Source organism: Gobius niger, assembly GCF_951799975.1.
Source record: "Gobius niger genome assembly, chromosome: 4".
In the NCBI taxonomy this organism is placed as follows: domain Eukaryota; kingdom Metazoa; phylum Chordata; class Actinopteri; order Gobiiformes; family Gobiidae; genus Gobius; species Gobius niger.
This window is the reverse complement of record NC_136855.1, coordinates 10,254,899-10,270,145: the sequence shown is the minus strand read 5'-3', so window position 1 is coordinate 10,270,145 and position 15,247 is coordinate 10,254,899. Positions and strand designations below refer to the sequence as shown.

Sequence of the window (15,247 nt, the reverse complement as noted above, 5' to 3'; positions counted from 1 at the left end):
CCAGTTTGTATATATATCTATCTATCTGGATTTAACCAGAGCGCCCATACACCACAGTTGTGTTTTACTCACACAGATCATACGCATATTTTCAGAAACTCCAAGGTCTTCGCTTTCAAATGAGGCATTGCACTGGCCTATGGGTTGAAAGCAAAAAATCATCCAAAATACAAGGAAATTCTACAAAAACTCAACTGAAAAAGCATTGAGACTCTTTGGGATGTGCTGGAGAAGGCTTTGCGCTGGGGTCACACTCTCCCATCATCAATATAAGATCCTGGTGAAAGATTAATGCAACACTGGATCTTGTGACATTGCAATGAATGCGTTCTGTAATCAAAGCCAAAGCCAGTGCCACAAAATGTGTGACCAGACAGACTTAATGTTGTGACGTCACAGAAATGTTGTGCCGTGATAATCAAAGTTAAAGTGATTTTATCTAGAGGGATGACAGAATAGTTTTTCTCCTTGCTGTCTTTTTATGCATAAACCTGCAAATCTGCTGTTTAAACTCTCAACCCGCACCTGAACTGAGCACATTTTCTCCAGTTTCCCAAAAAGTGTCAAAAATGCGATGAAACCGAGGATGAAAATATAAAGCCACAAAAAAAAAGCCACAAGACCACAATAAACAAGCGACAAACACGATTAAAAAGTGAGGAAAAAGCCACAAAGAAGCAACAAAACCGTGCCAGAAAAGCAACAATAAAAAATTGACAAAAACATGGTGAAAACAGGATAAAAAAGCACCAAAAAGCAATAAAAGCTCATTGCATTACTCATCAGAAATATCACAAATAGAGATTTTTCTTGAATCGTGCAGCCCTATTTCTGTAACATTACATGTGATCAAAACTACTTTTTGGCTCTTAAGTCTTTATTTAAACAAGGTTTAGTGTAATGAATATCCGAAAAGGCATTAGCACGGCTCATTTGGCAAAACCTGGAACAATTGCATGATGCAACTCAAGGCAACACTGTTACTGTACCGAGCGCCCTGAAGCGGTGACGTCAGCCAGAATGTGCCTTTTTAAACGCTCCCCATTGTCACATTTTTGGACGAATTCACAAAAGAAGCCTCGCCAGTCAGAGCTACAGTGTTAAAGTGACCTCCGAAACCATAATGACGGGCTTTTCTGATTATAGACCCAATTATGAAGCTACATCCTTTCAACAGTCTATGTAAATGTGACATTTTGAATTACGCCCATTGAAATAATGTGTGTTCAGAAATTTAATTCGAGAAGAGAGCTCCGTCTGTGACCTCTAAAATGGAAATTGCAGGGCTGTTCTGATTGCACTTTATAGGACGCATTATGTGAAGTAGCACCTTTTTTCTATTGTTGTTGTTCGGTCTGTTATTTAGGAAAGGGTCCGGGACATTGTGGTTAAATCCAAGCAAATATTACAGTAAGATAAAGCAGTAGGTTACTCAACAAAGTCTGGAAATTTTTTGGATTTAAATTTGTGGGACAATTGACAAATGTCATGAATTAAAATCCTGTATCTTTGTCATTCAGTCTTAACCAGCCATTATCTGTTTGCACAGTTAGGTAGCAGCATTTAGCCGATGTTATTAACTTCATGATGAAATTGTACATCCGTGGTACGGCTGGGTGCTATTAAACCATACCAGACAGTATCGCAAAGTTTAGATTCTACTAGTATCAAAAAAATGACAGTATTGAAAGCATGTACCGAAAAAAAAAAATGTTTAGGTCCAAGTTTTGATGCTTTTGGTCCAGGATTAAAGGCTTTTTTCCCATTTGAAAATTTAAAAAAAATTGCCCAATTTTTCTACAATTTGTTCTACACTTTTCTCCAAATTATTTCTCTATTCATGCCCCCTTTTTTTTTTTTTTTTTTATTATTCCCCGTTTTTCACACATTTCTTGACATTGGAGATGAACCCGATGTTGTAGATTTTTCTCGACGACAAATATTCTAGCATATGTATCGGAAAAATTATCGTTTTGGTATTCCAGGTCAGTCAATCAATAAACAGTTGGTTTCTCTTTGATGACAAAAGCTCTGCACATAGGAAAGAAATAATAGAAAAAGATTGTATTAGGGCTGCTCGATTATTGAAAAAATAATAATCATGATTATTTTTGTCATAATTGAAATCACGATTATTCAAACGATTATTTGTTGCCTTTAAAAAAAAGTCTTTATTTTATTTATATATTTATTAAGAAAAAAAACTTTGCTAAATAAATTTCTGTTTTCTGAACAGTCATAAAAGTACAAATGATTTAAAGTATTCCTCGATTAAGGAGAGGTCTGTGTTTCACACCTGCCCCCTGCTGGCCAGCCCTCACACCTGCACAAGTAAACTGAGCGGCGCGGCCTGATGACATCATCATACATGTTTGTTTTTATGTCAGGCAAAAGCATGAACCATGGCACATGAAATGTGAAGGGAAAAGTCAAATTTTGATTAATTGCACAGCCCTAGATTGTATCATTATCTTCAAAATGATTTATTTTATTTTATTATTTTATTATTTGTGTCGTAAGAAATATTCTCATTTTCTTGTCTTTTATTTAATTTATTTTGCTATCAGATTATGTCACTACTACAACGCAACAGACTTTTGCACCCAAACACCTTCTCCTTTTCTACTTTTATTCAAGAAAGTGGGTGACTTCTTCATTCCACTTAAGTAAATAATTGTAAAGTAACATCTCCCCTGCTTGAGTAAATATTTTTCCGCCTGTGTGTCTGTAGCACTTCCGAAGCGTGTCCTCCTGGTCCATATTTAGAGTCGACACAAACAAGGCCGCACGTGTCCGACCGCTGCTGCTCTCGCTGCTGCTCTCGCTGCTGCTGCTGCTGCTTCGCCCCAGACGGCCAAAGCAGGACAGCCTCTCGCGACCGGGCCGAGGCCACGCGTTTTTGATTGGTCCATTTGTGTCATGATCCGTGATTGGCCGGGCAGGTGCTCGTCCCGCCGCCTCCCTGACCCAGAATGAGGTCATGGTGACATCACAGCGGCCCGAGCGTGATCTCGTTAACTGCCGCTGTCTGCTCGCGCTCTGCCGCCGTTGATCTCTGTGCCAAAGCGGCTTCACATGCACCAAACAGGAAGGGGAGGAATTATATTAAGACACCAGATTGATTATTTACTTTGTCTATTAGGGCTCTGTCATTTCAGCTCAGCCGCTTATTAAAAAACTTCCCCCTGTGCTATAAATATGATAGAAAACTATATTCCTTCCACAGGATCAGTTTACCAATAAGGACAGAATTAGATTTTAGACTTTTATAGCGCTGCCTAATTAGTTATCCTGCAGGTACAAATCCAAAGTTAAGATTCAAATGTATAAAATGTGCATAACTCTTTACTGATAGGGCCAGTTATTGAACGACCTCTTGTACTCTGCTTTTGGCCCATCCTTCAACCAGTCCCTGCGGGCAATGTGTCAAGAGCGGTGATGTGAATCAGCTCGTTGATGTGAATAGTTTGAATGGGACATTATTTATGTGTAGAGACAGGTCTTTTTTCTTTGATGCAATCTTGCACAAATGTAACTGAGCAGAAACCACAACTGAATGTTTTTTGGGAGGCTTTTTCACACACACAAGACAGCTTTACGTTTCTATACGCAGACTACGGAAGTTGCGCAGGGCCCCACAGCCGCAAGGGCCCCATACATCTCAATCAAATGACGGCGTTGTCGCTGATGAATGAACGCGTTGTTACGGTGACAGGCTCTTTGACAGCACTCACTCACTCCATGGCTACTTTGCCATATAGCACCAACATGGAGCAGTCTGCTGAAGTGGATGAGCAGGAAAGACCTTCTGCCTTCCCCCCATCACCCTCAAGGCGCGAGTGCTTCTCGGCTCGTGCCCCTTCTCGACTGTGTGTCTCCCGGTGCTCTTCTCGCCTCATGCTGCATGTGTCCCGTCTCCCGGGCACTGCTCGCCTCATGTTTTCTCTGTGTGGACTCTGGGCTGCATCGGACACACACTCATTTAAACTATCTTCTTGTTGTCTCTTGCGGAGTATGAGTACAATAGTTTGGTGCATAGACGAGAGAGAAAAAACTTGTATTTGTCTTAAAGGGGAGTTGAATCCACTTGGTTCTCATGAGCGCAGTTACTTTCAGTAACTCTAGTTCTGAGAATGTGCATGGTCTAACATGAATTACTGAATTTCTCAGTGGTCAGAAACAACCATCAGGAGCAGGTTTCAGTTAGTTTTAAATCAGCGGTTCTCAAACTGTGGTTCAGGGACCAGAGGTGAGAGAACAAGACCGTGGGAACCCAGGGTGCTGAGGGGGCTGCAGCACCACCTGGTGGATAGTTTGGGAACTGCAGGCAATATTAATGAATAGGAAATATGCACAGAAAAAGCGTTTTTTGGGGTGAATTTTGTCCCTCAGCACCCCCTAACTAAATTATCTTCCCACGGCTCTGAGAGAATGAGACAATTTACCATTTTAAAAAGTGGGAAAATAGACTAGTGTCGTCTTAAATCCCAGTCTCAGCCCAAATTGAGCTCATTATGTTCCAGTTCGGCCCTGCACTACTGCACCCACAGTGGAACTGTTTTTGACCGTAAATGGATTCACTCTTCGTCAAATAGCCTTGGGATGCGAACTGTAGGGCCCCTGAGTGGATGTTTGCTTAGGGCCCCAGAAGGGCCAGCACCGGCTCTGGTTTTAGCCTCTTTTCCTCATTTCAAAGGTTCAAAGTTGAATCCCACTGTAAACATTTGTAATTTTGATGAAAATTCCTAACCTCTAAATGAATGTGTTTGTAGAGAATAGAAGTCTTTCGAGCACCTTTTTTAAATGAATGGATCCCAAAGGTTTAGCTCTCATTAAACAGCCATAAATCCTATCATTAAAGACTGAATTAAAGGACGGAGGCGCTGTTACTGCAGAAAGTATGAGGAAATCGATTCAAAGTGCTCTATATTGACCCAAAAAAAGGATTATTTAAAAAAAAAAAATCTATAGTTGTTAGTGTAAAGAGGTTTTGGGAGATATTTCACTGGACTCCTGGCGTCAGTGTCGTACTCTTCCAACATGCAAAAGATAGTTTACTTTCACTGCAGAAATTGGATTGAAAGTACTCAATATTGACAAATTGTCCTGGCCCCTGTGTCCCAGTCTTTGCTCTCTTATACTTACACATCATTTTAAATTCTGAAACGTAAAATATCAATGCTGAGGTGCGCTGAAGAATGTTATACACGATACGTCCACTTTAAAACATCTTCTTGAGTAACTGTAACAAGAAGACATTGAATCTACATTTGTTTAAACTCTGAGCCTCTTCCATTGACGGCGTTTGTCATTGAAGTTGAATTGTGGCGTGGGCGTGCTGCTTACACTGTCTCAAGCACCTCTTATTTGTCACCTGCGCCGCGTATTTCTCCCGTCCTCAGACAAAGGCCTCTCCACTGAGCTCATCCAGGGGCTGCGGCTTGTATCGAGCTAATTGATTTCCGTGAGAGATAGATGACTTGTCAGACCGTCTGCATTGCCTGCGTTCTGTCCCATATTATAACTGGATTAGGTGAGAAGACTCCATCTCTCTGCCTTTGTGCCTGTGCTGTCAAGAGAGTAGAGCAGGGTTAACTCACGGCCGCTCCAAATGAGAAGGAAAGCACTGAGAAAATAGTCGGCAACAAGTGTGGATTTAGATGTTGTGACATGTGTCGTTTGGTTCATAATTTTGGTCAATAGTTTTATGTTTTAATAGTTATAGCACCAATCGTGATGACCGCAGAAGTTTCCTCAAGTTAATTCTTTGCTCTTGCCCAAGGAGCTGGGATTCAAACCTGTAAATCATCAGACGACCCACCCTACCAACTGCGCCACTGTCGCCCCACACAAAAATCTTGAGCTATTTATGTATTTGGACCAGACACCACGACTAACACATCAGGAATTAACGGGACAGAAATACCCTGATCTCTTAATATGTCAGTGCCCACTGGTTATTTCGTTAAAAATCCATTACTCCGCACAGGAATGGGCTTTTTTATTTTTTACAAACTCAGGAATTCATGCTCCTCAAAGGGCCTTGACCTTGACTCATGTGGAATAGAGAATGGACAATAAGTACGAGTCACATGACTTTAGAGTGAATTCTCAGTAGGAGCTTTAAGGGCCAGATTTGTGTAGTGTACGACTAATAGTTGTTTTGTGGACAGTTTCCCCCACCTGAGCTGTAGCTCTCTGCAGTTCATCCAGGGTCATCATAGGCTTCTTGGTCACGGCTGTGGTCAGTGCTGTCCTTGTTTGGTCAGTAAGTCGAGGTGGACGGCCGGGTCTTGGTAGGTTTGCATTGGACCATACTCTTTCCATTCCTGGATGGTGTATTTAACTGTACTTTTAGAGATGTTCAAAGCTTTGGAAATCTTTTTATAATCGAACCCAGCTTTGTCGTCCATAGTATGGCAAAATGTGGAGAAGTTAAAGGTGGGCCCATACTTATGCATACTACTGTATAGTTGACAGCGGCTCCATTTAGGTTTGCCATTTCACCATTGGGTTGCCAGTTCAAACCGCCCCAGAAGCACTACTGATTCTCAGTAGGTTTCTTGTATCCTTGGCCTAGACATGTCAGTGTTATCAGTAATGTAGTGGTTAGTGATTGGAAGTTATGTTGTAAAAAAGCTGGAAAATGACTATGCCACTGGCTCACTGCGGTGACCCTTGACGAATGATTCACCAAAAAGTGTCTGTGAATAAGGCCAAATTACGATTAAGAAAACTGTTACTTTACCCAGTTACGACTTTGACAGATAAAATCACAATTGGTTTACTGTTTCTCGCTGTTTAGATATTCTCTCGCCATTAACCGGCATCCTGCAACATATCACGCTGCCTTAGTTGACCTTTGTACGCTCCTAAGCATGAGTAGTTAAGCCTTTTTAGGAATGACCCACTGACCCCTGGGTTAGCGGGACGCCAGGCCGAGACGGGGCATATGGGCCACGCCTCGAGCTGCAGATGAAGACGGGCAGACGGCTGCTCACTCAGGCCTGCGCTGAAGCAGGAAGACTGAGCCCTGTGTTGTGTAACTCCAGAACAATGGTGTTTAATGACCTCTGTCCGACTGTTGAGGAGCTTTGTCTTGGCGCTCTGGTCTTAATGCCACATAGTTTGCTCCGATTAGTGAGATTTGAATAGTGATTGGCATTTCAACAAAGCCCTTAGATGACAGGTCTCCATGGACAGGTGCTGTGCTGCTGGGTTAGACTGAATTATGCAGATGTGAAATCTTTTACAAATGATTTATTTTGTAATGCTGCTGACATTATTGAGATTGCTGTGAGTTAACTTTATACTTGGCATTCAGGGGAAAAAACAATATCAGTCTATGAGTAATGGGGGAAAAAAAGAAAATTTCAAAGCACTTAACACACGCTGAAACAACACAATTGACATTATAACAGGCTGCTGCCACATATCTGGAAACACTGCTGGCTTCGACAATGTCATTTCACTCTATGCTGCTTTATCTAAAAAATAAAAATGCCTTAAAATATCTATTCAAAGTTCGTTCAAATAAAAGTGTCTCCAGCTGCTTTTTCATTGAGTCCATAAAACCAATGATTTCTTTTCGTTACTGGTTAATCGAGCAAACAGGGTTTTTGTGGTAATCGATCATTCAACTGCGACAGGCACATCGATATGAGACTTTTTACTAAAACATGTTGGATGAAACTAAAGTGATGCGACTCGAGGACTTCTTGATAGAGCGCACTTGGAGTCAAAATAGTTTTTTTCATCCAAACACTGCATTTCTTGTGTCAATTTCACAAAAGCTTTTCTCTCAGCGCATGACATGTGTTGGAGTCTGTGGGTTGTTGAAGCAAGACGACAAAATTAATGTAATAAAAGAAAACAATAGGAAAATGTTCTGTGGCTCATGTTTTCTTTTTTTTTTTACTGTTGACAAATGTATTGTTTTATATTTGAAGTTGTTAAAAATGCAATTACCTGGTTTATTTCTTGTCTTTACTCAATTTGTCAGGCGGCGCAACTGATATTGTCAGGTGATGCAACCAGATAAAAGATGAATTTAAACAAATAAAACATAGGTTTAAGTGAACTAATGGTGAATAACTATGATGAGAAAAGGAGTTGTCTTGAATTTAATCATTTGCATGAGATATTTGACCATTAGAATGCAATCATCTTAAATTACTGTACATACAAAAACACAACCAAAAAATGTGTTGCTTACTACAGAGACTCTAAACTATTTAATTAATTTAAAAAAAAGTATGTTGAGCCACCTGACATTTTTTATGCGGGGAAGTTACAAATATATTTAAAAAATGTTTAAAATGGTTATTTAACAAATAAGACTTCTTTAAACACATTCTGGTTCTAGACTAGATATGGGCAAGGTTTTTGATGCGAGGGCCACATTGGGTTTTTTAACTTTCCTTGAGATTTTCCTTGTTTCAAGCGATTACAATTCTCAAATAGACTGTAAATGAAAACATTGGTATTTTTCCTCCCTTATTAGGCAATGCATATCAGACATAGTCATCTTTTGAGGGCTGGACTGAAGGGCTCAGGGCCGCATAAGGCCCGCGGGCCTTAGTTTGCCCATGCCTGTTCTAGACTTAAAAATAATGCATGCCATCAGTTTTGAAAAAATGCTTTAGAAATATCTTTTCAGACGCGGTATATGTGATGAACCCATATTCAAGATAACAATTATTTGATTACCAAGTTTGTTTATCATTGCCTCAAGAATTGATTAGTCACAATGAATCCCAATTTGTACGGCTGCCGTAGAGGTTTATTTATGTAACCTGCATAAATCCTGAAAAGAACCGAGGATGATCCGGCCACAGTGAGCAGCAGCGCAGACAATGTGGAGTGAGTTAGTGTAGCGCACAAACCTGATTTACATTAGTTTGGCTTTGTAGTGTTTGGCATGCTTCCAGTGCCCTGCGAGCCACTCGCATTGCGTGGCTAACATAGTCTCTCTCAGTTTCTCTCTCTCTCTACCCTGGTTTCCGCTCCCTCCTCTCTCCGTCTTAAAGCTCTTTTTCCCTCACACTTACCTAACTGTAATAATGTGAATAATTCAGGCACATAGTGAACCGCTGCGTTGCCAGTCTGGGCTTGGCTGCCTCCCCTTCGTCCTCCCACTCTCTGCTATTGTTCATGATAAATTTACACTATCACACAGAGATCACATCCAGACCTTCTCTAGTTGTTTACGAAGCGGCGGGGAATATTTAGAGCCGGCACGATGTGTGTACATGAATCAGTGGCAAAGACAAGCTGTGTGTTTTCTTTGGCCTGGAGTTTTTGTTGGGATTAAAGCTATAAACCTGCTGTAGGTTATATTCATATTAGTCACCTTAGTGTTTGAGGATGTGTGATCTTTGCTTTGTATTGTTGATTTTCAATTTATTGTATAGACACATACACATAGTAAAATATTGTATCATTGACCTAATAGTGTAGATTGAGGACGCTTCGCTTCTTTCTAAGATGGTTTTAGCCATAGGATCTGGCAAACCCTCAGTGTGGTTCTCATTCTGCACCATTACTTTGTAAATCTGGAGACACAGATAGATGACGTTTGTGAAATATTTCTAAAATCTCTTACATGCTCTATCTTCGGGATTTCGATTGTAAAAAAAAAAGGAGTGGACATGATAAGGAATGATGATTTTGTGAGAGGTTTCTGTTACCTCAAAAGAGATTATTATAACCCCTTTACAAAAGTAGCATTATGTCGCACTGTGGATTACCCATACAGTCACCATTATTGTCATATTCAACTAGTTCAAATAATACTGAACCAAGTCTTCTTGTTTATTGCTTATTTTGGCCCATTAGGCCTGAAGTAGCTGGGTAGAGAAGGTTGAGAGCTAAACAACCACATCTGACTCTTTCAATATTATTCTGTCATAACTTGGAGGTTTTCTTGGTGTTAACTGTTTTACATTCCTGCCGTTGTTTACATTGCTGTGTTTTCGTTTTCCAGGTTTGCCAAAATTGAAATCAGCGCCTCGAAGCCCATCATACCGTTCAGGGAGACCGTGGTGAGACCTCCCAAAGTGGACATGGTCAACGAGGACCTGGGCAAGCAGCAGAAAGTAGCTATTATTCACCAGGTAATGTTATAAATAGAGTTACTCACCTAAAAATAATGTTGTCATTGCTGCGGGACATGAAACTGGATGTGTATTTGTAGGTGAAGGAAGACTCCTCGCAGGGCCGCTCCTCAGATACTCTCCATGTGGACTCCGGTGGTCTGGTCACTCTCACCACCCCGAACAGACTGGCCACTGTCAGCATCCGGGCCATCGCTCTGCCACAGGGTGAGAACAAGGCCCCATTAAAGACGTAACTTTCATTTGCAATTACACTCTGAGATAAAGTTCCTCAGAAAATACATGCAATGATTACACATACTGTAATGCATAACAGGAGTAGTATTACACGTCATTCATGCAGTTTTGGTTTTGGTTGTTTTCTTCTTCTACTGCAGCAGCTATCTGAGTTTTACTTCCCGGATTATTATTTTTTATTATTATTTACCAAACCCACAAACCGGACTCCATTTGTGTTTATCTTGGCGCCATCAATTTGATAGCATGCCATTTGGGGTAAAAATGGGAGCTTATATACTATTTTTAGCATGTTTAATTCGCCCTCCTGCCTGCGGAAGGCGCGTCGAGCAAACTTTCAAACACAAAAAAACCTGGCAGTGGAGGTTTCAGACACAGAAAGAAAGTTTGTTACAAAATATATATTACAAATATCACTTTTTAGGTGCCCAAAAGCAGGTTTATAAACCACAATTCTGCATTACGTCTACTTAATGATTAGAAGGTTGTCATGGCGTCAAAGGGGGCTGTTATGCAAAATTACCATGTTACAATGTTTTCTCATCAAAGGCATATCTGGAGCTGATCCACTCGCGCATCTTTGAGTAATCTTTAAATCTTGGGCGGCATCTCCCAAAAGGCTCCTCCTGAGCTTTCCTCACCTCTCAATTTTCGCTATATCTGTGTAAACTAAGTCATACAGGAGTTATCCATCCTAGACTTCAATTGCAGAGTACCAGATGAAGACTCAAGAACATTCGTCTAGGAAACACTCACCATAGTTTCACTAGATTCACTGGATCCTTTGTTTCAGTTGATTTGGATCGACTTTGCATTTTTCTGAACCAAAGTGTAAAATATGATGTCATTACCAAATGACAGCAAAAAGCACTATACCCCCTCTTTTTTTAAAAATCCTAAAATAGCTGATGCCATTATTCCCTGTGTGCTGCACCTCGCCCTTCAGAGGTGATGAGTTTGTTGGAGAGCAGTGCGGAGCTGATCCGGACCCTGGAGCAGGTGAACATGTCTCTGAGGGAGGGACGCGCTCTGGAGGTGAGCCCCCGGACGCTGGAGGACATCGCGGCGTTAAAGGACCGACTGGAGACTCTGCTGCCGGGCCATCGCTGGAGGAACGCAGTGGAGCGGATCTGGGCATTTGGGCCGCGCAGGTCAGACCTCACCCTGTTTATTCTGATTATCTGTATCTATACGGGGAAAACACCTTTTTCAGCAGCATAGTAAAATACTGTGACGTTTTGCAAAGGGATTTTGCGTATTGTGATACTGAGGGTTTGACCATGTATTATGCAGCTACAGGGGTGACAAGTATAGATTTTGGTTTTGTTTGTTGTGAGTGCTGAAACTGTCTGTTTTTCTATCCAGGATTAGCATGACCTTTTCCTCTTTAGATGCATTTGTTCATAAGATGATGCAAATAAAAGGTCAACACTGTTCACAGTACTGCTCCACATCCACATTACTCAGATATACAAATCCAGATATCAATCCATGTTTGATAGGAGTAACTTATTGCATTTAGAGTAAAGATATAGTTATACAATAATACAAAACCTATCCTTGAATCACTGTACTGTTCTCAATAAAGCTTTAGTATAATGAAATTAAGTGGATACATACAAGTGGTCAACGTAATGAAAAATGCACAATAATATTATAAGAAATTTTAATTCTACCTGGATCCTCCTCGATGTCCATGTTCTGGTCATTGTAATGGCCCTTGATAGAGCCGTCCTGTTGTCATTGGTTCCATGTGATGCTGAAGTAGATTCCAACAATCTATTAGAAATCCAATTATGATTACTATGAGCATTGCATAGTTATCCGAATGGGAGATTTACTTTTCCAGGAACATCGGTTATATTGAAAGAGCCTTTATGGAAGATTTATTGTGTCATCAGATTGTGATTTTTTAATGTCTGTGAATTTTCTGCATTTAATTTTTTTTACACTGAAAGAACATGTTTGAATATGTTTTGTCCTAGAACAAAAATGTGAAGTTTAAGTCTCTTCCGTCGCCTCATAAAGCAGCTTCTCAACCTTATTAGTCATGATTGTTCGAACTACGGAGGAGATGCCCCTCCCATATGATGCGTTGACCCCAGAAATTATATTGCAACCCCTGACCCGATGATGGCACAGATTGGCTACCTTTCTTCAGTCAGTCTAGCCCAGGGCAGCTGTGGCCACAACAGGAGCTGGGGCTGGGCAAGTAATTGAAATGTAATCGAAATCGCATTCTCTACTTCGGTCATACTCAATAATCGTCATGGGACTTTATAGTCATGAGGTTTACGGCCATTTCTTTGGCAGAAACGGCACCAAGTTTTGGACGAGATGATGGAAGATATTTCTGCATTAAATGAAACTGGAGGAAGCATTTGTTTTGTTTGAGCTGAGGTTTGCATAAATGGTCTGTTTAAGTTCATGAATTAACACCTGACAAATAAATATTGTGTTTTTTTGGAGGTGCCAAATTTATTGCAATTTTAATAGCTGCAATGAGTAAATCATAAAAGCTGCCGACAACAGAATATCCAATCTCTCTGCGGTTGTGTGTATGTAATTTCAGTATTTTCTCAAATGTGTCTAATCCATCTGTCCAAATGACCTGGTTTTGTCCGGCTCAGGTACGGTCCGAACATCCTCCTGAACAGTGTGGAGTCCTACCAGCGCCCGTCTGTGTGGCAGTGCCTGAACCGCTCCGCAGACAAACCGCAAACCGCGCTCCGGGACTTGGACAACAGCATCGTCAGCGGCTTCCAGCTCGCCACTCTCTCCGGCCCCTTGTGCGAAGAGCCTCTGATGGGCGTGTGCTTCTCCGTGGAGCGCTGGGACCTCCAAACCTCCACCAGTGTGCCCCACCAGGACTCGGTGGAAGAAGACTCTGTGTCCCAGGACGCTCCAGGGGACGGTGAGGCCGAAGGGGAGAACAGAGCGGTGGGACAGGCGAAGCGGAGGACGGAGGCGGATTGCTACGGGCCGGTGTCGGGCCAGCTCATAGCAGCCACCAAAGAGGCCTGCCGACACGCCTTCCAGGCCCAGCCCCAGAGACTGATGGCAGCGATGTACACCTGCGAGATCATGGCCACCGCGGAGGTGCTGGGTGAGTGGACTTGCAGATATTTTTGTCCGAGGTCTCAATCTACTGTATGTATTTTGGTGTGTACTAGGGCAGGGGTTTCCAACAAAATTTCCCTGGGGCCAAAAGATATTGGGAGTGTATTGCCGGGTCCATAAACAAAAGCTCCTGTAAAATATGCTTTGATTGGAAATATACTATTTTTCAATAAATGAATGAGTAATGAGCCTGATAGGACTGCAAGCTCATAAAAAATGTCTTTCACTTGTATTGCACCTTACAAGCCTGTGTCACAAGTTTCTGTTTCACTGTAGTCATTATCCATTTACTCCACACTCGGTGGTCGTAAGCTACCATTGTAGCCACAGACGCCCCTGGGGCAGTCTGTCCATTTACCAGGGCAATAATGTGTTGTTTATATCCTGATCTCTGATTATATCAGTGCCCTCCGCTGGACACGTGTTTCTTTATTGAAGCTGCCCCCTAGTGGCTGGAGTGAGCATTCTGATTATTTCTTTATAAAACTCCGCACAGGAATGGGCTAGAGACTCACTTTTTTTTGTTGACATACTCATACTGACAGGGATTGCACTGTAAATGAAATCACAAATATAGCTAGCATGCATGCTAGTTTAAGTAGCCCGCCAGAAGCCAGAAGACATGATGCGTTAGCCGTTATATTAAAGTAAAGACGCAGCGCTGCTCTATTTGACACGCGGGGCTCTCTCTCTGAAAGCAGCTTCAGTGTTTAACACCGCATGGTCTTGCTTTGCTTTTTGTATGGAAACTAAACAGTTTTAAAATGACGAGACGAGCACATGGGTTTGGATATTCTCACGAAGGACCGAGAGAGGAGAGATAGAGGTGCAGTGCAGGAGGTACGAGGCTACGAGCACAGCGCATGGAGCAGCTTCAAAAACGTAGGCTACGACACAAACGTCAAAATATTCTCCCGTTCACCCACTGTTTCTTAAACATTATGTTAAAATTGAACAAATGCAAATAATAAGCTCCGATTTAAGAGGGTCAGTGCAACACTTCGTGTCCTTTTACCAACTAAAGGCTCATTTCTGCTCTCTGTTTGAAATGCATACGTAGCTTTCTGTCCGACTCCTGCGTGATTCTGTCCGTGCGACGTTGTAACGTAGCAGTGCATGAGCTAACCGCTACAGCTCAACAGGTGAAGCAGAACTAATAGCTGAACTCCTAAAAAGTGATTTGAATCATTTGCAAACAAAACCACCACTGGGTTATCTCATTTTCTTGACTAAATGTGGTGTAAAAACATTGCGGGTAGCGCCACATTGTTTTGATCCCAGCTCTTCCTCTCCCGTTTGGGTACATTTTCCAGCGCCCTCTGGTGGTAACTTTGGAAAATGCATGCTGGACAATATCAACGTGTTTAAGCATAAATGCAGTGACAGTAACTTGGAACACATGGATCTATTTACATATAAATGGGCGCATAACTGAGCAATAAATGACAGGCACTACAATGGCTTTTCAATTTAAAGTCATTTCTGCAGGGGGGGGGGGTTAGAATATGTAAATACAAATCCCAGACTTTTGTGTGACTAGTTGATGTTTTAGACATGATGACAGACAGACAATACAGCGCTACAACTTTATTCAGTGTGTTACATTCCGTGGTTTGCCAACAATGCTCTAATGGCAGTGATCTTTGCTCTTGATGTTATGCAAAGGTGCTTGGTCAGCCTCCCCCCCAAAAGTACCTGAGTGGTCGTATAGGGTTACACAAAAAAAGCTCATAAATTCAGTTGTCAGGTGCTTATGAACGCTAACCACAGAGCAG

General features: G+C 41.7%; 1 protein-coding gene across 1 annotated transcript in view; it reads left to right on the top strand.

Moving 5' to 3' along the window:
• Positions 1-15,247, top strand: part of efl1 (elongation factor like GTPase 1) — a 139,667-nt gene that overhangs the window by 104,965 nt on the left and 19,455 nt on the right. Inside the window, exons 18-21 of the mRNA XM_079555021.1 lie at positions 9,986-10,115; positions 10,196-10,322; positions 11,299-11,503; positions 12,983-13,458. Coding sequence (XP_079411147.1) covers positions 9,986-10,115; positions 10,196-10,322; positions 11,299-11,503; positions 12,983-13,458 — 938 coding nt within the window. The remainder of the gene's footprint in view (positions 1-9,985; positions 10,116-10,195; positions 10,323-11,298; positions 11,504-12,982; positions 13,459-15,247) is intronic.